General features: G+C 40.3%; 1 protein-coding gene across 3 annotated transcripts in view; it reads left to right on the forward strand.

Annotated features, from left to right (window-relative positions):
- Positions 1-25044, forward strand: part of LOC126259161 (uncharacterized) — a 659794-nt gene that overhangs the window by 495775 nt on the left and 138975 nt on the right. For all 3 annotated transcript variants that reach the window (XM_049955714.1, XM_049955715.1, XM_049955716.1), the window contains 2 exons: positions 9119-9289; positions 13293-13427. In XM_049955714.1, coding sequence (XP_049811671.1) covers positions 9119-9289; positions 13293-13427 — 306 coding nt within the window. The remainder of the gene's footprint in view (positions 1-9118; positions 9290-13292; positions 13428-25044) is intronic.

Consider the following 25044-nt stretch of genomic DNA (forward strand, 5'->3'; position numbering starts at 1 on the left):
TATATGAGCTATCAGTTTTAAGTGTTGTGCTTCACTGATGACTCTGCCTTTGGATTTGAACTCTGTTCTGTTTTCGACATGAGATTTTTTACTGGACATGCTGGGCACTTGAAAATGTGTCACCATGGCTCCAATTAGGCAATGTAAAAGCCGTTGCTTACATGGACAGGTAGTCTATCAGTGTTTTCCAGAGATCCTGATCAGGACCCAGCAAAATAGCTGAAAGGATTTGACAGAGTTGCCAGATATAACTTTTGGAATGGTATGTTGTGTATGGTAAATGTGTACTATTACATGGCTGGCGCAGCACACCAATCATTCATGAACAGTGAAGATACACTCTGTAGCTGGGACAAATTCCAGACTGAAATGAATAAAATGTTTTGCAACAATCAGCAGCAAATCTGCTGAGCAGAACAACAATTGAAGAATAGGATACAACATAGTAGTGCGTAAAGAATTATTTTGTACTTGTGTCACATTGTGAATCCAGGTATGAGAGAAGCCAACAAAGTCTCACAATAAGTGAAGACTGTTACAGAAGACGTGTGCCAATCTCTTCCTATAAAGAATGTCCCAATGTCAGAGGAATTCACCCAATGATGCCAGAAAATCAAGGAAATGTAACAGAAGAGACTTTGATGAAAGAGGTATTATCAACTGCCAAATGTGGTTTCTATGGTAACTGTGGAAGACCACCACACTCTATCCTACCACATATGTTGGATAGTAAGAGAAGAGATACAGCAGTGTATGGCAGCCAGAAACATCAGACAGAATACACAAGACAGTTACCATTCAGGTCAAGGTCATTCTTCAATAGGTAATACAGTGTGTTGTAGAAGAGGTATACTGATCTTCAGTACCAATCTCCACTACTAGTTGAATGCATTATGAAAACAGACTCTGTCAGCTCGAACTTACACCACAACCATCAAACAAAAATACAGCACCCAGTCAGTGTAGGTACAATCAATTCCTGTGCCAAGTACAATGATCTTCAGATTTGGAGGACAGAGGATAATATGCTGATGTGCTTCCACAGTGGACAGCCAACACAAGTTGTACACTATGTGCAGACATAATGTGAGTTTCGAATTTTAGAGATTATGGGCAACAGAAGAGATTGTGAATCATATTAATCAAAGGGTTATTAATTGGTTCACTGAAAATTCATTCTCGTTCAATTTTGTGAAAACACACTACATTTATTTTTGTACAGCTAATACTCTTACCAACATCTGATGCAGCACATGAAAAGGAAGTAGTTGGTAGGAAGGAATACTCCAAATTTTTGTGTGAATGTAATTGATGAAAACTTGAACTGGAAGCAGCATATTACTGAGCTTCTCAGACAATTAAGTGCAACTGCTTTTCCTATTCTTAAAAAATAAATGAATAAACCTCCTGAAATATTTTGTATATTTCCACTCATTATTGTTTTAAGGATAATTTTTTGGGGTGGTGGTCACTCATGGTCATCATGCAGGTGGCTCTTCAAGGAGTTAGGCATTTTAACTGTCCCATTGGAAGACATACATTTGCCAATGAAACTTGCCATAAATAATTCATCACAATTAGAGAGGAATAGTGGTTTTAAATCCAACCTAAAATCTTTTCTCTTGGATAAGTCCTTGTATTGTATGTATGAATTTCTATTTAAAAACTGATAGAAAAAAACTAATGTGTTCATTGGTGTTAATACTAATCATATATAAATATTCTGTAAACTGATATGTTTCACAATGTTTTCATAGAAGAATTGTTCAAATGATCTCTGGAATATTTAACTAATTAACTAACCAACCAACTTCTATGCTGTCAAATGTCAATCATCCCAATAATTCAATTTACAGTTTGTGCTAGTCAACTGCAGACGATTATAGTCAACCTGTGGGATGAAATCCATCGCCATACCCTGAGTGAGGTCATTTTCCAATGGGCCATAGCCATTCCCCATACTGTACTGAGGTGCTGGTAGCCTGCCTAGCTGCTGACTTCAGGAAAACTATATGAGATGACCTTCGATGGGGATGAGGCTGCCATAGATGCAAATCTTCTGTGGACAACAGTTACCAAGATGGCAGGAAATTGCTTTGGTGTCATCACTGATGGCTAACCTGTCCAGGGGCTACACAACTTGAGTTTTCTTTCCTGTAATGTCGTTTGCTTACCATCATCAGCTAAGGAAGACTAAATTCCATTATACAAAGGCAGTTGTGCTGAAAGTTGCAAATGAGTACCTCCAGCTGACAGGAACATGTATTGCAACAATAAATATCAATGACAGAACATAGCCTTTCAGATTTGTCTTTTCAACAGAATGTAGTCATGATGTTATTCTCACAAGCAGTTGTAGATTGTGGAACATCAGGACTCTGGACTGAAAAAGCTAGTACAAGTGCACATTACAAAGATTGATCTCAGTGTTGTTTGTCACTGAAGAATTTGTTATCCTGTCATCATCTCCAAGTTAGGTTAAGATGCTCACTTAAATTATGAAGCATTTGTTGACTGCAAAAAGCTGCTCAGGGTCACAAAAGAAAGTTACATGCTGACGACGATGGTAAGCATGAGCAGCCACAACTCATTCCTAAAGTTCTGTGCATAATGACAGCCAAACGAGTCCAGGAATGGTAGATCAGTATCACCGACAAAGAATTGTGATGTACTATCACAACAGACAATGTACAGGAGCAAGCTACTGTCAAACTGCCATTAGGGTCTAACCTAACTAAGAAACACTATTGGGGAGTAACAGCCATTTCTACATTTACATCTACATCTACATCTACGCTCTGCAAACCACCGTGAGCTGCATGACAGAAGGTACATCTCATTGTACCAGTTGTTAGGGTTTCTTCAGGTTCAGTTCACATATGGAGTGAGGGAAGAATGATTGTTTGAACGCCACTGTGCATGTAATTATTCTAATCTTATCCTCACAATTCCTATGTGAGAGACATTTAGTGTATTGTAGTATCTACATCTACATCTACATTTATACTCCGCAAGCCACCCAATGGTGTGTGGCGGAGGGCACTTCACGTGCCACTGTCATTACCTCCCTTTCCTGTTCCAGTCGTGTATGGTTCGCGGGAAGAACGACTGCCGGAAAGCCTCCGTGCGCGCTCAAATCTCTCTAATTTTACATTCGTGATCTCCTTGGGAGGTATAAGTAGGGGGAAGCAATATATTCGATACCTCATCCAGAAACGCACCCTCTCGAAACATGGCGAGCAAGCTACACCGCGATGCAGAGCGCCTCTCTTTCAGAGTCTGCCACTTGAGTTTGCTAAACATCTCCGTAACGCTATCACGGTTACCAAATAACCCTGTGACGAAACGCGCCGCTCTTCTTTGGATCTTCTATATCTCCTCCGTCAACCCGATCTGGTACGGATCCCACACTGATGAGCAATACTCAAGTATAGGTCGAACGAGTGTTTTTTAAGCCACCTCCTTTGTTGATGGACTACATTTTCTAAGCACTCTCCCAATGAATCTCAACCTGGTACCCGCCTTACCAACAATTAATTTTATATGATCATTCCACTTCAAATCGTTCCGCACGCATACTTCCAGATATTTTACAGAAGTAACTGCTACCAGTGTTTGTTCTGCTATCATATAATCATACAATAAATGATCCTTCTTTCTATGTACATGCAATACATTACATTTGTCTATGTTAAGGGTCAGTTGCCATTCCCTGCACCAAGTGCCTATCTGCTGCAGATCTTCCTGCATTTCGCTACAATTTTCTAATGCTGCAACTTCTCTGTATACTACAGCATCATCCGCGAAAAGCCGCATGGAACTTCCGACACTATCTACTAGGTCATTTATATATATTGTGAAAAGCAATGGTCCCATAACACTCCCCTGTGGCACGCCAGAGGTTACTTTAACGTCTTTAGACGTCTCTCCATTGATAACATGCTGTGTTCTGTTTGCTAAAAACTCTTCAATCCAGCCACAGTATATTCCTGCAGTAATCATTTCAAGCCAGTTCTTACAACTTTGTTAATAGACTTTCTCATGATAGTTTGCATATATCTTCAGGAATCTACCAGTTCAGTTCCTTCTGTACTTCTGATACACTCTCCCTTGGATTAAACAAACCTGTGACCATTCGTGCTGCCCTTCTCTGTATACATTCAATATCCCTCATTAGTCCTACCTGGTACCAGTCCCATCCACTTGAGCAATATTCTAGAAATGGTCACACGAGTGATCTGTAAGCAATCACCTTTGTAGACTGATTGCACTTCCCCAGTATTCTACCGTAAACCAAAGTCCACAACCTGCTTTACCCATGACTGAATGTATGAGATCATTCCATTTCGGGTGACTCACTGATGATACTAGTTTTTTTTGTTTTGTGAAGTGCACAGTTGTACATATCTGAATGTTCAAAGAAAGTTGCCAATCTTTGCACCACTTTGAAATCTTATCAAGATCTGACTGAATATTTATGCAGCTTCTGTCAGACAGTTCATCATAGGTAACTACATCATCTGCAAAAAGCCTGATGTTTGTTAGTCTGCGAGGTATTAACGTGCAACATGAACAGCAAGGGTCCCAACACACTTCCCTGGGGCATACCCGAAGTTACTTCTACATGTGACAAAGAGTCTCCAGCCAAGATAACATATTGCATCATAGCATGTTGCATCCTTCCTATCAAAATGTCCTCAACCCAGTCACAAATTTCACTTGAAACCCCCATATGATTGTGCTTGTGACAATAAACACAGGTGTGGTACTGAGTCAAATGCTTTTCAGAAATCAAGAAATACTGCATCTACCTGACTGCCTTGATCCAAAGCTGTCAGTATTCTGTGTCAATTTTTGGATGCTTCCAGATACAGAATGAAGAAAAGACACAGCATGTGGCAGATGGAAAAACATTGTATCAGCACTGGGGATTATCCACCAATTAGCCCATATGTAGTGTGTCACTCGCTGAATGACAGATTAATCAGGAGGAAATGGAGAAGATGCTTCAAGATGATGTCACTGAACCTTCAGAGAGTGCTTGGTCCTCTTCTGTGGTCTTCGTGAAGAAGAAAAATGGCATATGGTGTTTCTGCACTGACTACTGATGACTGAACAAAATCATGAAGAAAGATGCCTATCCATCACTGCTTATTGATGACACCTTAGACCGCTTGAAAGGAGCAAAGTATATCTGAACTATGGACAGGCAGTCAGGCTACTAACAAATTAGAGTTGATGAGGATGACTGGGAAAATACTGACTTGATGACCTGTATGAGTTACGTAGTTTGGACTGAGAAATACTTGTGCTACCTTGAAAGTCCAATGGGCAGCCAACTTTGACACCTTGAATGAATGGACAACATGCCTTTACCATCTGCATGACTCTGGTTTCACCCCCCCCCCCCCCCCCAACCCCCCAAATGACATTTGTAGAACATCGGCTGTGACTGAATTGAAAAGTGCTAAAAGTGCCTCTTCACCACTCAAGAAATAAAAATCTGGGGACATCTAGTGAACAGTGATGGAGTCTCCCCCAATCTAAAGAAAATAAGAGTAATTTTAGATTTTCCACCATCTCAGCATATTCGTGGTGTGAGAAGTTTTCTTGGGATGTGCTCGATCTGCCAGTGATTCATGAAAGTCTTATACACCAAGGCACATCCCTTGCAAGAGCTACCACAGGGAAACTGCACATTTTCATGGAATGTGGGGCAAGACAGATCTTTCCTAGTCATGGTCGTTGCATTGTATGATGAGAATGCCAAGACAACTCCACACTGATGCTAGCAGTTTGGAGATAGGGGCAGTGCTAGTACAAATTCAGGAATGTGCTGAAAAGGTGAGATGTTATGCTTACACAGTACTCTAAAAGTTCGAGGAAAACTATCCTATAACTAAGAAAGAGTGCCTTGCTGTTGTTTGGGCTATCAAGAAGATCAGGCCATATTTATTTGTCAAATCATTCACTATTGTGGTGGAGTACCATTCCGTATGCTGACTGACTCACCTGAAGGATCCAGTGGGTCACCTGGCAAGATGGGTTCTGAGGTTTCAGGAATATGATGCACAGTGATACATAAAAGTGGACACAAACAAAAACATGTCAATTGTCTTTCAAGGAATTCTTTTAGGGAATACAGCAATGTGAATGGAATCTGTGTTGTCATCACAGTAAATGACATTGCTGCTGAACATCATAGAAGCCTTGAGAAAGGAGGAATCAGCCAAAGGAGGATTGTAATTAATAAACAGAGCATTGTATAAGAAAAACTATGATCCTATGGAGCGGAAATGGTTACTCATGATCCTAGTTTACCTTTTGCCAGCAACCTAAAATATTTCCATGGTCCGACACCTGGTTTCATGGGATTCATGGAGTCTCCAGACAGAATAAGACACAGGTATCATTGGTCAGGCCTCTGCAAATTTGTTATTCACTTTGTGAGCCACTGTAAGGAACCCCAGTGACAGAAGTGTATACCACAGTTACTTTTGTGGTCATCAGAGTGAAGAGGATGTAATAACCAAGCCTGAAACTGAGGATCTGCCAACACAGTCAAGCAGAGGAAATTTGACGAGAAATGTATCCAGGGTGGTGTAGTCTGCCACAGTGAGAACTTCTGAAACATCAGGTCACTGTTTCTCCAGGAGAGGGAGCAACGGCCCTCAAATGTGCTACATGCAGTGTGGTGGAGTGGTTAGTGATGCTGGTTGGCATGGTGAGGGCACCAGTTCAATCCTGACCACTAGCAGTAATATGTTATTTAGGATTTATCATATCTGGTATGTCCTTGAAATATTTTACGTTTGTATATTCTTGAATATCAATGTTTGTATAAATACCAGCAGTTTGGAATATTCAGTGTGTGTATAAATAGCTGCACCCTCCTCCCAGGAGATCAGTCTTGGTCTGGATGTTGGTGTCAGTAGTGAATGTGCTTTCAGTTCTAAATGTTGTGCTTCATTGATGACCTTGCCTTTGGATTTGGATTTGATTGTAGTTTGGACATGACATCGTTTTCTGCTATATTGATATTTCAAATCACAGTAATGTAGGACTTTATTTGAAATGTTTGCTTCCCACTTATACAGTTTTCTTGACATTATCTTTCTGTGGTTTATTTCTTCGAGTTAACCCATATTAAAATGAAGCAAATGATAGCTTACTGATAACTAGTATATACCCACCCCAAATTCTTTGAAAAATGTAGCTTCCAAGCTTCTGAACCATGCATCATACAGTGATATAATATTCTTCTGGTACATTCAGTGGTCTATGTGGATACTATCTGCAAATTGTATTGGGAATAGAATTAGTAGTAAGAAAGTGAGGATTTAAAATGTCGTGCCAATGTTGCAGTTTTACTTCGTGAACAGTGAAGATGTAATTAAGCGGTAGACTTCTTCTCTTTCACCATTTTGTTGGTGTTATCAGCAGGAAGCATTACAAAAAGTTTGAAATTATGTGAAAACTGAGTTGGAAGGTGCCAAGTCCTCTCATTCTTAAATATTGCATAAATATGGTCCAGGTAATTTGTGTCCTGATAAATATGGTCCAAGTAATTCGTGTGTTAGGCTGTCTCAATGTACACAGTTTCTAACTGCAATGCATGAATTATTGTGTTAAACCTTTAATATTAATTACCATAAGCTCTTGATGAGTAGTCATCTTGGTTATTAATAAACTGCTTCAGCTGTTTTTAGTCCTTTACTACTGGATCACTACTGTTTTGGTGGCTCTAAAAGCCACATCTTCAGTTTAATGTATAACTAAAACATTAGAGCGTAAATGCTCAGAACTTTGTACCCAACATTCATTGTCTGTCAGAACATCACATGACTAAAAGGCAGTATGTCACAGAATAAAACAACTGGATTCCAGTTTAGTGGATGGCTCTGCATCTCCGATCTATGTGGAATCATGAACAGGGGGCGTGGCAGCATGTTCTGATATACAACATTATATGTTCACCTTAAGATCTGGCATTTAGTGCCATGAGACTGATAGTGCTCCAATAATAAAGGACTAAATACAGCTAAAGCGGTTTATTAGTAAGTAAGATGTCTACTCATAGCTATGGTTGCTCTACCTATAGGATTGTCTTGATGAGTAGGATAGCATTTAAAATTTTTAAATTTGGTCAATAACTGTATGAGATACTGAAAATATTTTTTTCCCCCTGGAAGACTTTAGAGATGAAACCTGCCTCTGGGAACATGCCCTGGCTTAGCCATGTACCAATGAAATGGGTACCTGGATTTTTGTCATTGCAATTAATGCACAACAATTTTAACTCTTTTAACTTAAGCATTCACTTATAGAACTTCCAAAAATAGAACTGAACTGAAATAAAATTGAAGAAGGTGACTTTAAGACAAAAGCACCTTGAAACTTGTTAATTTACTTTAAGTTTTTGAAGATTTGAGATTTTCAATGTAAAGAAAGCTTCGGATATGAAGTTTTTTTATTGCCTCAAACATATGAATGTACACTAGCTTACTATTTTGACAGGACTAAGCTGCCATTTCAAATATACAGAGAACAGGTTATGAAATCATGCTGTGTGATAAACCACATGTATGTATTAATGCCATTGTATCAGACTCATAATAACAAAGAGAGCAGAACATTAGAAAATATGGAAAGACAGAGGCATATAAGTATGGCACATCAGGAAGTGCAACATACATCTGGGATGGCTACTAGCTACATATGGTATGGAACTAGTAATCCAGTGTACATTCACACAGTCAAGGCAATAACAATTTTTGTATCAAAAGATTTCTTTATATTGAATTAATTGTTTGCTGTCCAATCAACAATATCAGGAATTTATAATTTGAGTTTTCTTTTGTTCTTTGCAATTACGGTGGACTTTGTGATGTATTTTAATTTTGTGATCTTGAGAATTGGGTAATTTTTTTCGTCTCAGTAAACCTAGCATTGTAGAACACGAGAGACTGCCTGTAAAATATTGAGAACATCCAAATTATGAAAGCACTTACTTACCAAAACAGGAAAACAACTTGGCAATGAGTCCATTAGTACTTTATATGGAATAAATCCCTGTCTCTTTCTTTTGTGATATAATAGCAATACTGTAATGTTTCAGAACACTTCTGTTCTGGAAAACCACCATTGGCGCTCTGCAATTGGGTGTCTATTGGAAAGCAATGTTGCTGAACAACTTGGTGATGCAAGACCTGAGCTTGAGAGGCAGATCAGCTCACTTATTCTTGCCACTGACATCACTAGACAGCAAGAGTTCCTAACACGTTTCAAGGTATGAGATAATTAACCTACTTATAATGTCAGCAGTGCCCAGGAAACATTAATGTTAACTCTAGATTTGTTTTCAGCAATAACAATAGTAATTTTGGCTCTTGTTGATACAAGTGTTCATACGTCTATTGAAACCAAGGGACTTACAGCAGCAATTGAAATGGATTATTGCTAGGGACAGCAAAATTTTTTAAAATGAAAAATAACTCAAAATCTACAGTGTATCGCTACATAATGCCAACCTGCCCAGTCATGTTTCAGCTGCCCCAGACAACATTTTCCACAGGATTATCACTACATTAGAACTGATCTTCTAGCGTAAGTGAAAAACAAAAGCTAAAGGTAAATAGAGAGAGAGAGAGAGAGAGAGAGAGAGAGAGAGAGAGTTTTCTGCAGAGATTATACCAGATTAACAGAAGTATGCAGTTATGTTGTTTGCACTGATTTTTCTTCCAATTTTTAATGTTGTCACAAGTAAACAGCACACTATGTTTTTCCATGAATGCAGAGCAGTACTGGAAATTGAGAGAGAGTGCTTCAGTAATACATTTCCTATACCACCAACCCTAATTTTTTGGGTACTTTTTGCAATTTTTCTCTCTCTTTAATGCTCTAACCTCTTCGTTTTGTGGTTGCTACCACTATTTAACTAACATTTTGTAAGTTCCATTGAAAAAGAAGGCAAATGTCTCCAACCTCTCCCTTCTCAAAAAATAGCCTACCTGCCATTTCCAGACACAATTATCTCCTCTCAAGTCTCGCAAACAGTTGCTTCCATCTGCTCCAATAACTACTTTCAATTAACAGGACATAAAGATAATTATTGTGTGTGTGTGTGTGTGTGTGTGTGTGTGTGTGTGTGTGTGTGTGTGCGCGCGCGCGCACATCAAATTGTTCAAATTGTTGAGTGTAACTATATACCTTCCACCATTGTACATAGTGTAACAGCCCTACAATTTTAGCTTTCTTAACATCTTTTTCTCTATAATCACCACTTGGACACCAGGCTCCTCCCTCTTTGGGTTCTAAATGCAAGGTGCCGATGAGCTACTGGAAGGTTGGATGATGCCTTCTGACAACATTGCCTCAAATTCTGCTTTAGCAATGGTGAGCTGTCATGAAGCCAATCTTCTCATCCAGCAAGACTCAGGCAGTCCATCTGTGGTTTTTATGTGGTGGACAGTATCATGTAAAGCTTGCTGTGATGCACATGGAGGTCTCATTAATGTCGGGAATTTATGCAGCAATGGGCTGTACTTCTCATCCACAACCTGTATGATGTTGATGTCATATGTTCTGGCATCACATCTATACAAAGTGGCTGGAAGTTCAGTATTATTTTCCCTAGATGGGCATTTGCTACATCGGGCAGTAGCTAGAAGTGAGCTAGGAAATCAGCACCTATAATTGCTTGCTGATCATCGCAATTGCTGAATTATTTGTGGCAAACAAGCTAAACACGGCAGACAATCAGCAACAGCACAGTCACACTTTGCGCAGGATAGTAAGGTCAGATCCTGTGTCTGTTACATAATTCCGGCCTGATACCCTTTTAGTAATGAGTAGGCACCAGGACATAGTTGGGGAGTTGGTGGTGCCTACGACCGACGACTGTTTGCATACACATAGATGCAGGGGCTAGTGCACTTTTTAGCCTGCTCTCTGAATCTTCTGTGGAAGCAGAAAGTTGCTAGACAAGTGTCTAAAACAGACTGAGTCAAGGAACAGCTCCTAGATTGTCAATGTGGCAGTCTGTGTTCTCAATGCCTCAACTTTGGTGGACAGATCATCGTAAGCTGTGCATGAGATGGGAAGGATCATGGATGCGCCACTACCAGCCATTATCACAGCACTAACTTGTTGGTTCAGAGCAATGGCTTCTTTGGATGCTGACATCCAGTTCCACAACAGCATCCAGAAACATCTCTGTCTGCAATGTGACATTTGTCCTTACCTGTGGTGACATATGGTTGCTCCATACATTGTGCAGGAGATTAATTAGTTACTTTCATGTTTCATGGATCATTTTGTATGATAGATCGTAATGATCCGTGTCAGGCACTGTTCCGATGTCCACCTTGCTGTGGAGGTGATGCAGGTACTGGGATCATTTTCTGTCACCTATGTCTGATAGGGCCTTCCTGTGACACTGCAACTTATCTCAGTTTTTAATGTTTTGGAGGCGTTCTCTGCCAGAGGAGCCGTGATTATATCCTTAACTTTGGAAGCATAGCATTGATCGAGCTGCTTCACTTCAATGCACATTTAGTTATATTTGCTGTAATTCCGGCATAGCAAAAGCTGACCTCAACCTGGGAAAACAAGAGTGCCGGATTATGTGAACAAAATGGTGTGAAGCAAGTGGCCAGTTGCGATACTGTAGTTGGTTCCATCCTTTAATCAGTATTATTGTGAACCAGTCTTCTTGGCACTGATCACATGGGGCTTACCACTGCTGGAATATTAGATAGTGTACTACTACCTGTACTTATTAAGTGCTCAATCACATAGGCTTGAACAGTTTTGTTAACACAAAATCAGTTGCTAAAACCAACAAGTCAGTATACAGCATGGAACAGAAAACAGCACTTGAAGTGGTGGACACAAACTTGGTGGTAGACACCATTCATTTGTCACTGCACAGTAACTCAACTTGTGCCACAACTGCACCTCTGGTTGGCGCGAATGGAGATAATGCCCATGTCCACAGCAGTTGACATGTGTGCCTAACAATACATTCCAAATTTTTTATAGAGCCCAATTTTTCTTGTTCGTATGATCTGTTAGCTGAAATCAAAGTTTAACTGAGCCCACAACTGTCATTGACAATACTGTATCTTAAAATGAGTGATGTAACTGATAAACACTGCTTGTCAATTTATTCTCTTAATTCAGATTCATTTCTTCATGCTAACACAAAAATTATTTCATAATTAAAGGAACCCACACACTGGGAAACATTGTGTTTTTGAGTTTTACTTCACTGATGACAATTTGAGGTCAACAACCATACCACAGTGGTAACACTGGTTCCTGTCAGATCACCAGAGTTAAGCACTGTCAGGCTTGGATGGGTGACCATCCAGATCTTCTGAAAACTGTTGGCAAGTGCACTCAGCCCTTGTGAGGCCAATTGAGGAGCTACTTAAGTAAGAAGCAGTGGTTCTGGTAATGAAAACTGTGGCTGGGAGAGTGGTGTGCTGACCACATGCTCCCCATATCCTCATCCAGTGATGCCTATCAGCTGAGGGCGACATGGCGGTCGATCGGTACTGTTGGGCCTTCGGAGGCCTGTTCGGATGGGGAGAGAGAGAGAGAGGGGGGTGGGGGGAGAGAGAGAGAGAGAGAGAGAGGGGGGGGGGGAGAGAGAGAGAGAGAGAGAGAGAGAGAGAGAGAGAGAGAGAGAGAGAGAGAGATATGGATGATCACAGCTATTACATTTATTTCAATCTTATACGAGTGCTTTCATACAACCAAAGTGAAATAAAGTATTTGCATATTGGGCAATAATGACAATTATTATGTAGCTTTACAGTGCTGCTACTGTATTTCGGTTACGAAGACATTTATGTGTGTTGGCATGAATTTTTAGACAATGTTTACCTACTAATAAACTTAAGTTCATAACATCAGTATCACATTATATTTTTGCTTCTGAAACAAAATTGTCAAGATATTTTCATTTCCAGGTAAATTACCTCCATACAGAAGGAAGTATAGATGATTTAATGCATCTTGTCAGTCAAATATTACAGAAAATTGGATGTGAATAACTAATTGTCAGTATGATAAGTGTCCTTCATATTTAAAATATTTTGTCAGTTCTGTGTATTGCTTTATGTCGCACATCACATTTAAGCAATTTTCTGCAAGTATTGGGAATATTAAAGTTGCATACAATTTATAGACAATATTACTGTGCGATTTAGGTATTATTTGATGCTGTTTATGTCACAAACTTTAATTTTATTTATTTTTCTTTTCATTTTACTCTTCACTTACAGCGTTACCTGGATCAGAACTTGCTGGATATGCGTAGACCGGAAGATCGACACTTCATTCTCCAAATAGCACTTAAATGTGCTGATATTTCTAATCCTTGCCGACCTTGGGATGTTAGCCGGAAATGGAGTCAAAAGGTACCAGCTTATGAATATGATTCTTTGACAAAAAAGGACAGAGGAATATGGAGCCAAGACATGGATTATCAAAGAAAATGATTAGTGTTATTCAAATATCTCTGTAAATTTTCCTTGTTCATAGTCTTTATTACGAATTGACTGCCCTGGAAGCCAGTATCAGTTGAAGGTTGCCTATGTAATGGCTTCCAGGGAGAAAAATTTGGTTTTCAATATTTTCTGTGATTAGTGACTAAATTTAAAAATTTGAAAGGCTGTCATAGGCTAGTCATTACTAGGTATAATCTTAGGTCAAATGTTTCACACAGTAAGAAAAGAATGATGGATTTATACTGTGTTCGTCTTGAGGCAGCTTAACTGATGGTGCACAAATACCAAGACTTCATTCATCCTGCATTTTAGAACGAGAGCACTTGGTGAATTCCACAAAACTTTACAGATAATTTCAAACTTTTGCAAAATTTCTTCTCACTGACCCCACCCCAAGCTGATAAAAGGGAAAAAGTTTATCACTTACTACACTTATGCTGTTCATGCAATAAAACTTCATCAGACCTGCTGACTATTCAGAGAACAGTTTGCAGACAGATCCACATATACAACTGATTGTATCTGTACGGCATGTAGTTCAGGAGCTTCAATTTCGTAAGACATTTAGAAACGTGGAAGACTAGCTTCTGCTTAAAATAACATGCAGTGAAACTTCAACATTAATCATGACATTAATTTATTACTACTATACTACTAACTCATGCCAACAGCCTGCTGCAGTGGTAATACTAGTTCCCATCAAATCACCGAAGTTAAGTGCTGTCGGGGTGGGCTAGCACTTGGATGTGTGACCGTCTGGTCTGTCGAGTGCTGTTGACAAGCAGGGTGCACTCGGCCCTTGTGAGGTAAATTGAGTAGCTACTTGATTGGGAAGTAGTGTCTACGGTCTCATAAACTGATATATGCCTGGGAGAGTGGTGTGCTGACCACATGCCCCTCTGTATCCGCATCCAGTGATGACTGTGGCTGAGGATGACATGGTGACCGGTTGGTACTATTGGGCCTGTGTGGCCTGTTCGGGTGGTGTTCGTTTTTTTTTTTTTTTAAATACTACTTTGTAGACAATGTCTACATTCATCATTGTGTACCTGCAAACTTATATCAATTACATCATTATACGACAAACAGCTCAGGAGAAATAATGTCAAGAAATTGAGGTGCATGAAAAACTTGCTTTTGCTTAAAATGGAGCACAAATTACCCATACTATATTCATCCACAGTTGCATAATGAAAGCACTTACTATCTTCCAACGAATTTCCAGCATAATTTCAAATCTTTTCTAAACTTTTTCTTACTTACTACCTTAACATTTTATATTTAACACATTAAATCCTTTGTAAAGTAATTAGATGTTTGATATTGTTGTACACATTGGAGGTTTGTTTCTTTAAAGAATTGGGAATTTACTTATATGATGATAACCAACAATTTGTTGTCAAGTTTTTTTTTTTTCACCATCTGTTTTCCTCAACTTTTTATTACCTTTAAAGTTGCCCTCACCATTCTTATTACTGCCCCTGTCATTTAGCATACTTAAATGCTACATTGCCCAGTATTATTTTTACCGTTTCTTCTGTTGTTTCCTCCTCCTCCTCCTCCTCTTGGCTCCATCCCCAAATGTAGCCATTAATTCGTTACAAAGTAAACATCCTGTTTACAAATCAAAATTGTGCATTGTATTTAAGAAGTAAGGTAATTATGTTCATCCCAATAATTCGGTAGTATGAAAAATTTCGATAATTAAAAAAGAGTCATACATTACTTCTTGCATAAGAAGAGGAATGGGAGCTTTATATAACTTTCACTCCTTTTTCCTACATGTTATGCAATTGGTGTAGTTGGCTCTTGCTTTTATCAGAAGTTTGTGGTACATGTGGACAAAAAAAACTTCATTATTTGTTGTATATTTGCACACTTCAGAAGGATTAGAAGTACAGTTAAGAAGAAAATGGTTTGTAAACTACAGCAAGGGAGTAAAAAGTCAAAATTCATTGTAGAAAATTATGTATAAAACTGCTGAATCAGAAGATGAAGTCAGGGTTTTATCCATGGTCAAGAATAAAGGTGAGCCTACTCACAATCAGCAATCATTCCTCAAGAGAGAAGCCAAACTCCTACAAAATCAATCATTAACATCAGGAACTTTACACTCTTAGAAGGTCTTGGAACAATTTTGAGTTCATAGTGGGATTCAAAGTAGCAGGAATATTGTTAGTTTCATTGTGGAAGCCGGAAGAAAAAATTAAGAACAGTGAAATATCATATTCGCTTGATTATAAGCTACACATTTTCCAAAAAATTCAGCAATGAAAAATTAGGGTGTAGCATATTCGCATGACCTACAAATGCTTGTATATTCTTATATTGTGTAAACTTCAACTTCAGTGCTCATTCCGTAGTTCAAACTAGAGCAAGAATGTCATTAGCCTCTAAGGTACATCATTCCCTCAGAATTATTAAAATTCTTGAGAGAACTATCCATGACAAAACTGTTCTGCCTTATATATATTAGAAATATGAAAGAGATGAGACAATGTCAAACTGAATAGAAGAATGTAATAATTGCAATATAAAGAAAAAGCAAGTGCTACGGTCATTATAATTACCAAACTATGAGTTTAATAAGTCAAGATTGCAGAATGTTAGCTTGAACTATGAGCAGAATAGTAGAAAATTGATAGAAGATGACCTGGAGACTACTAACTGGAGCTCTGGAGAAGTGTATTAAAACGAAAGGGAGTCCTGACCCTATGACTTGCCTTAGAAGAGACATTGAAGAAAGACAAACCTACATGTATAACATTTTAAGATTTAGAGTTTTTTTGGACAATCTTTGAAATTGCAGTTACCCAGGATAAAATACTGGGGACAAAAGGTTGTCTACCATTTGCACTGAAAATAACTATTTTTACACAAGTTCAAGGACATGAAAGAGAGGCAGTAGTTGAGAAGGAAGTGAGACAGGGTTGTAGTTTATTCTCAATTTTATACCAAACAATGAGAAATTTGGGAAAGTAAATTCAGGGAGGAAAAACAAACTTTGAGGCTTGCAATCATGTTAAATGGTTCTGTTGGAGATAGCAAAGGTCTTGGAAGAATAGTTGATAGGAATGGACAATATCGTGAATAAAGGTTCCTGGATAAACAACAACAGAAGTAACAAAGCATACCAAAATGTAACTAAATTAAGTTGTACGATGCCAAGGGAATTAGGCTTGTAAATGAGACACTAAAAGTAGTAGATGAGTTTTGCTAGTTGGTGATCAAAATAAAATGCTGGTCACAATAAAGCTCCTATAAAATGCAAACCATTTCTGAAACAGTGAAATGTTGTTAACATTGAGTATAAATTTAAGTGTTAGGATGTATTTTCTGGCAGCATTTTTCTAGAGTATGATGTATGGAAGTGAAATGTGCATGATAAATGGTATAGACAAGAAGGGAAAATGAGTTTTTGAAATGTGATGTTATGGAACAATGCAGAAGACAGGATTTGATAACTAATGAAGTGAAACTTAATGGGTCACTGTCTGGGGCTTCAAGTCAGTTTGGTAGCAAAGGGAAATGGCAGAGAGATGGGTAAAGAATGTATGGGATTGCATACAATAATGAGGTTTAAATGAATTAAGCTGCAGTAAGTATGCACAGGTGAAGATGCTTGCACAAGATAGAGAAGCAGGGAGACTACATCAAACCAGTCTTAGGATTGACAACAACAACATCGATAGCAATGAAAAAGAGGTGTTAGATAAAAACAACAGCTGAGTAAACTTAGAGGAGCCACAGTGGTTGTATATAATTTTCAAAGTAGTTACTTGATTATCAATACGAGTATATTAGCACTAGTTCAAATGGATTGTTAGTTATGTTACAGAATTAGCCTGCAGTGACTGCTTCTGCCCTTTAATATGCATTCAGACTTGTTCCACAGCCCTGAACTCCTTGTCCTTGTGATAGGATTAATGGAACATGTATGTATGAGTATATAAATGAGTAGCATTGTGGGACAACTTAGTTCAGATCCAGTGAATAGTTTTAGTCTGTAGTGTACCAATGAGGCCACATTTGGTGGTAAAATTCATGATGTAATGTATTATATTATTTAATAAGCTCTGAATTCTTACATTCATGGTGCAACATGTCTAATTTTATCAAGGATTTTGATTTTGCTGTGATAGAATTGTTTCAAAGCAAAAATTATATCAGTTCACTGAACAAAAGACAGAAAAAAGATCTGTGTGTGGTGAGCATGCAGTCTTTTGATGCAGAGAAGTGTGCATGCACTGTTGCATGCTTTTTTTTAAATTGGTTTGAACAAGAACTGAAAGGGTTCAGTGATAAACCACGTATTTTCAAGCCAAAGTTCAAGGGTCCTTCCAGTTTCTGTATTCATATTTATGACACTTTTAGTTTGCACCGTGGTTATTTTAACCCACTAATGAATGGAATGTAGAAAATGTTTTACCCTTAATTTCACTTTTACAGTGTTTTCCTAAGTTATTTCATGTCATTGCATGATGGTTAGTACCAATAAATGACAACTGTCACCTTCTCTGTTTCATTTATGGTTACTAGTAATTTAATATTAATATTTTATACCTTCACTTCATTATCAGTAGGAGTGCTTAATATAAAGACATGGTTTATGGTCATGTGAAAGTCTGTTTAGACTAAGCCCATTTTTCATGGTAAGAGTATACAGCTGGGATGCCCTAAAAGTTGTGAACTAACTCATTCCCATACTTGGTAAATTTTGTCAGCCAAGCAATAAAACACAGCCTTCTATGCCCCAAAACATGTTCCACCACTGCAGTGTACACCACCAAAGTACACTACAACAAGTGATTGCTGGAAAACCCCAAATTTACTAAACAAATTCTCAGCCTAGAGAAATATGAAGAGCATCTCAGCACCTTAAGAACAATTATGCAGTGTGTCCATTACATGGGTCATTACCTGAACCAAAGAAATAGTCTCTTTATTTTCAAAAGAATGAAAATGTTGTGGCACATAGCTAATGGAGATTGGCATAGGCACCTTCTTACGTATAAATTCCCATCCTCAAGTCTTTGCAGACCTATAGGTCTTTATTAATTAACTTTAGCAGTCTTCAAGAAAATGTAATGTTGGCTAGGTAGCAAAAGGTGTCATTCCTTTGAGGTATCAGAAAATGTTGAGTATCTTGTATTTGATGGTTGTTCGAATCTTACATGGGCCAAATGGCATAAATTTGAATTTCCAGGACCCATTATGTTTTTTATAGGCAGACTTTTCCTAGTGAACATTATCTACCTTGATATGCCAGTAGTCAGTTTGCTTACACACAGAGGAGAAATCTTTTCAAGCAATCCAAGGTTTCCTTATTTATTAGCATTGAGGAGATCCTAGATTTGGAAATTCTGTTCACTCACAAGTGATGCAGAAACTGTGCGCATCTTCATCCTTTTTCATGAGGACTGTCACAGTTGAGTGGTGGCACCTCACAGCCTACTCCTGAATTATTGCTTACTCAACTGAGGATACTGTATGTGTGTGCTATCTAATGGGTTGATGATCCATTGTGTTGATAGAATGCCTCACATTGGCTTGTTTCGTCTGCAGTATCTCTGGTTTGGATTTGAAAGTTTCCAGAAATCAACACAGAATGGTCAACACTCAGCAGACATGTTGCCCAGGTGTGTGTGTGTGTGTGTGGGGGGGGGGGGGGGGAAGACACTACCATTGCCTCCAGTAAGATTTAGATATACCTAGTATTATAACTTTCACTTCATTGAGGTGCTGCTACTTCTATTCTTTTACTCATTTTCATCCACCATGCTATATCAGCCTCATAAATAAAGGTCTGCACGGATAAGAAAAGTGCAATCCGCATCTGCAAGGTCCTAATCCGCAGCAATTAATCTGCATCCGCAAGTTCCTTATCCGCATCTGCATATATTTAAGTTTTGAATGAGTAATTAATAGTAATAGACAGCAGTACTTAGAATTATGGTATGTAATGACATAGTTATTGTTAGGGTGCCATTTCCGCGACAACTTAACTACTTTTGACTTCTTAAATCACAAGAAATGCTCTATACCTACTCTAAAGCAGACCATTCCAAACAGGAAAGCATTGGCACTCCGGAGCACACACAGTAGCGGCTCGGATGTCGTGAGATTGGAAACGCTATTTAAAAAAATAAAATTCAGTGTAATACACTCCTGGAAATGGAAAAAAGAACACATTGACACCGGTGTGTCAGACCCACCATACTTGCTCCGGACACTGCGAGAGGGCTGTACAAGCAATGATCACACGCACGGCACAGCGGACACACCAGGAACCGCGGTGTTGGCCGTCGAATGGCGCTAGCTGCGCAGCATTTGTGCACCGCCCCCGTGAGTGTCAGCCAGTTTGCCGTGGCATACGGAGCTCCATCACAGTCTTTAACACTGGTAGCATGCCGCGACAGCGTGGACGTGAACCGTATGTGCAGTTGACGGACTTTGAGCGAGGGCGTATAGTGGGCATGCGGGAGGCCGGGTGGACGTACCGCCGAATTGCTCAACACGTGGGGCGTGAGGTCTCCACAGTACATCGATGTTGTCGCCAGTGGTCGGCGGAAGGTGCACGTGCCCGTCGACCTGGGACCGGACCGCAGCGACGCACGGATGCACGCCAAGACCGTAGGATCCTACGCAGTGCCGTAGGGGACCGCACCGCCACTTCCCAGCAAATTAGGGACACTGTTGCTCCTGGGGTATCGGCGAGGACCATTCGCAACCGTCTCCATGAAGCTGGGCTACGGTCCCGCACACCGTTAGGCCGTCTTCCGCTCATGCCCCAACATCGTGCAGCCCGCCTCCAGTGGTGTCGCGACAGGCATGAATGGAGGGACGAATGGAGACGTGTCGTCTTCAGCGATGAGAGTCGCTTCTGCCTTGGTGCCAATGGTGGTTGTATGCGTGTTTGGCGCCGTGCAGGTGAGCGCCACAATCAGGACTGCATACGACCGAGGCACACAGGGCCAACACCCGGCATCATGGTGTGGGGAGCGATCTCCTACACTGGCCGTACACCACTGGTGATCATTGAGGGGACACTGAATAGTGCACGGTACATCCAAACCATCATTGAACCCATCGTTCTACCATTCCTAGACCGGCTAGGGAACTTGCTGTTCCAACAGGACAATGCACGTCCACATGTATCCCGTGCCACCCAACGTGCTCTAGAAGGTGTAAGTCAACTACCCTGGCCAGCAAGATCTCCGGATCTGTCCCCCATTGAGCATGTTTGGGACTGGATGAAGCGTCGTCTCACGCGATCTGCATGTCCAGCACGAACGCTGGTCCAACTGAGGCGCCAGGTGGAAATGGCATGGCAAGCCGTTCCACAGGACTACATCCAGCATCTCTACGATCGTCTCCATGGGAGAATAGCAGCCTGCATTGCTGCGAAAGGTGGATATACACTGTACTAGTGCCGACATTGTGCATGCTCTGTTGCCTGTGTCTATGTGCCTGTGGTTCTGTCAGTGTGATCATGTGATGTATCTGACCCCAGGAATGTGTCAATAAAGTTTCCCCTTCCTGGGACAATGAATTCACGGTGTTCTTATTTCAATTTCCAGGAGTGTAGTATTAAATGATGGAAAACACGTGTATAGAAACAATTATATTTCTCTGCTCTTGTGCCAAGGCAGCTGAAAATGACGATGGTTTTAAACTGTTACTAGCACATTGCATCATTTACCGACAGTTTTTTTTGTACTCACTGCTTGGATGTGTCAAATTTTGAAGCCATTAATGTCAGCTGATGATTATATTATAGCTTATGCGTTCAGTTCTCGTCACTTCCAGGTGAAAATATTTACAGTATTAGGCCTTCACTGCAAAACGCTGGCTCACCTGTGAAAAAGTTAAACTGCCAGCAATAATTGGCGTTGTCTGGAAGAAATAATTCGTCTTCTGAAGAGTGACAACAAAATCAGTGGTTATAGAAATTAGGAGTGGTTGGATGAGGTAGCAGTTCCTTAGCAGTCTCTGCACCGTACTTTGCCCCCAAATAAATAAGAAACTGTGCGTTTCGAGAAACCCAGATCCATACGCAACTTCGAATGGTAAAATGTCTTTGCTGACAAGATTGATAAGTTTTTCTGTCACGGCTGTCCTCAAATTTGGCGGAACTTCAGGGACTTTAACGTCTCTCTTGGTATTTAAATAAGTAATTATGCTACTTTGTCGAGCCTCACACGAATGTTATAGCAAATTTGAAGTTCCACTTTTGTGTCCAGTGTAGGAATATACTTTTTTACATGCAAAACAAGCCACTATATCTTTTATCTTTTCATTGCCATCAAATACATATGCAAATTTTTTCCAAATTGGCGATTTCAATTTGTTTTCAAAATGGTTCAAATGGCTCTGTGCACTATGGGACTTAACTTCTGACGGCATCAGTCCCCTAGAACTTAGAACTACTTAAACCTAACTAACCTAAGGACATCACACACATCCATGCCTGAGGCAGGATTCGAACCTGCGACCGTAGTGGTCGCACGGTTCCGGACTGTAGCGGCTAGAACCACTCGGCCACCCCAGACGGCCAATTTGTTTTCCTTCACTAATGTAAAATCACCTTTTTTCACCTTACACGATATTGTATCCATCGATATGGTGTTCATTTGAAGAAAGAACTCTCACTGATATTTGCTATGATGCTCATTGTCACTCGGTCACTACAAAGCGCTAAGTGAAGTCAGCGGAAAATTACAACAGGCACCTGTCTGGTAGACAGTGGGCAGGTTTGCCACCTAGAGAGCACTTCACAGGCCACACAAAAGACACGGTCTCGGAAACGGATTAGGCGCAGGGCTCTTGGGTACAGCTACGTCGGTCGTAGCCAGGGGCTAAGGACAACAGATATCCGCTCTACCCGGGCCTTGCAAGATTCCAAGAATGTCAACAGACTTGAAGTTTTGAACTAACATTGCAACATACGTACTGGGCAGATGCCTTGCTCATTATCCGCAGATGACCCGCGGATATCCGCGCTGGTCACGATTTTATCCGCCAAGTAAAAAATACCGCGGATATCCGCATCCGCGCAGACCTCTACTCATAAATAATACTGTTCATGTGCTTTCCTCCATTTCCCGTTTCCTTTGGCTCATCACTCCACCCTTGAGTCTTACCCCTCTCCTCCTGAAGATTACGTGTCTCTATCTTTCTTCCCCCCCCCCCCCCCCCCCCCGCCCCCCCCCGTCCCTACCACCACCACCACCACCAGAGGGAATAATTATGTATTTGAGCACCCTGAGAGTTAACCTTAAAAATGGCTATGAATCTCTAAGCTAATTTTTTATCTTCTTTTCTAGATTTTGTGTGTCCTTACCAGTTCATTGTAGATAGTTGTTCCCATTTCCACATTACAAAACAGTGATCAACGTATCTTTTGGTCTGAAAATATTACATGTAATTTTTATGTGCATGCGTTAGTATTAGTTATATGAAACAAAGTGTTAATCCTGTGGTTGTTTGTTGGTGTGGTCTTCAGTCCTGAGACTGGTTTGATGCAGCTCTCCATGCTAATCTATCCTGTGCAAGCTTCTTCATCTCCCAGTACCTACTGCAACCTACATCCTTCTGAATCTGCTTAGTGTATTCATCTCTTGGTCTCCTTCTACGATTTTTACCCTCCACACTGCCCTCCAATGCTAAATTTGTGATCCCTTGATGCCTCAGGACATGTCCTACCAACCGATCCCTTCTTCTAGTCAAGTTGTGCCACAAACTTCTCTTCTCCCCAATCCTACTCAATATCTGCTCATTAGTTACGTGATCTACCCACCTAATCTTCAACATTCTTCTATAGCACCACATTTTGAAAGCTTCTATTCTCTTCTTGTCCAAACTATTTATTGCCCATGGTTCACTTGCATACATGGCTACACTCTATACAAATACTTTCAGAAACGACTTCCTGACACTTAAATCTATACTCGATGTTAACAAATTTCTCTTCCTGTAGTACATTTGTTTAAATATTCTGTAGTTTAAAAAAAGCAATTCTCACATATAAAAGTATTTGAAATTTTTCTTTTGCTTCTAGGGAGGGTTACTTAGTATAAACAGATTCACAATATAAACCAGTCACAGAAAATATGTACGAGGGCAGTTCAATAAGTAATGCAACACATTTTTTTCTGAAACAGGGGTTGTTTTATTCAGCATTGAAATACACCAGGTTATTCCCCAATCTTTTAGCTACACAACACTATTTTTCAACGTAATCTCCATTCAATGCTACGGCCTTACGCCACCTTGAAATGAGGGCCTGTATGCCTGCGCGGTACCATTCCACTGGTCGATGTCGGAGCCAACGTCGTACTGCATAAATAACTTCTTCATCATCCGCGTAGTGCGTCCCATGGATTGCATCCTTCATTGGGCCAAACATATGGAAATCCGACGGTGCGAGATCGGGGCTGTAGGGTGCATGAGGAAGAACAGTCCACTGAAGTTTTGTGAGCTCCTCTCAGGTGCAAAGACTTGTGTGAGGTCTTCCATTGTCATGAAGAAGGAGAAGTTCGTTCAGATTTTTGTGCCTATGAACATGCTGAAGTCGTTTCTTCAATTTCTGAAGAGTAGCTCAATACACTTCAGAGTTGATCGTTTGACCATGGGGAAGGACATCAAACAGAATAACCCCTTCAGCGTCCCAGAAGACTGTAACCATGACTTTACCGGCTGAGGGTATGGCTTTAAACTTTTTCTTGGTAGGGGAGCGGGTGTGGCGTCACTCCATTGATTGCCGTTTTGTTTCAGGTTCGAAGTGATGAACCCATGTTTCATCGCCTGTAACAATCTTTGACAAGAAATTGTCACCCTCAGCCACATGACGAGCAAGCAATTCCGCACAGATGGTTCTCCTTTGCTCTTTATGGTGTTCGGTTAGACAACGAGGGACCCAGCAGGAACAAACCTTTGAATATCCCAACTGGTGAACAATTGTGACAGCACTACTAACAGAGATGTCAAGTTGAGCACTGAGTTGTTTGATGGTGATCCGTCGATCATCTTGAACGAGTGTGTTCGCACGCTCCGCCATTGCAGGAGTCACAGCTGTGCACGGCCGGCCCGCACGCGGGAGATCAGACAGTCTTGCTTGACCTTGCGGCGATGATGACACACGCTTTGCCAAACGACTCACCGTGCTTTTGTCCACTGCCAGATCACCGTAGACATTCTGCAAGCGCCTATGAATATCTGAGATGCCCTGGTTTTCCGCCAAAAGAAACTCGATCACTGCCCGTTGTTTGCAACGCACATCCGTTACAGACGCCATTTTAACAGCTCCATACAGCGCTGCCACGTGTCGGAAGTCAATGAAACTATACGAGACGAAGCGGGAATGTTTGAAAATATTCCACAAGAAATTTCCGGTTTTTTCAACCAAAATTGGCCGAGAAAAAAAATGTGTTGCATTACTTATTGAACTGCCCTCATATAACAACAAGATATAAAATTTACAGAGAACTGATAACTTTTGGTATTACACACACAGTGTAACTCTACA

The sequence above is a fragment of the Schistocerca nitens genome, chromosome 5 (genome assembly GCF_023898315.1).
Source record: "Schistocerca nitens isolate TAMUIC-IGC-003100 chromosome 5, iqSchNite1.1, whole genome shotgun sequence".
Taxonomy (NCBI): domain Eukaryota; kingdom Metazoa; phylum Arthropoda; class Insecta; order Orthoptera; family Acrididae; genus Schistocerca; species Schistocerca nitens.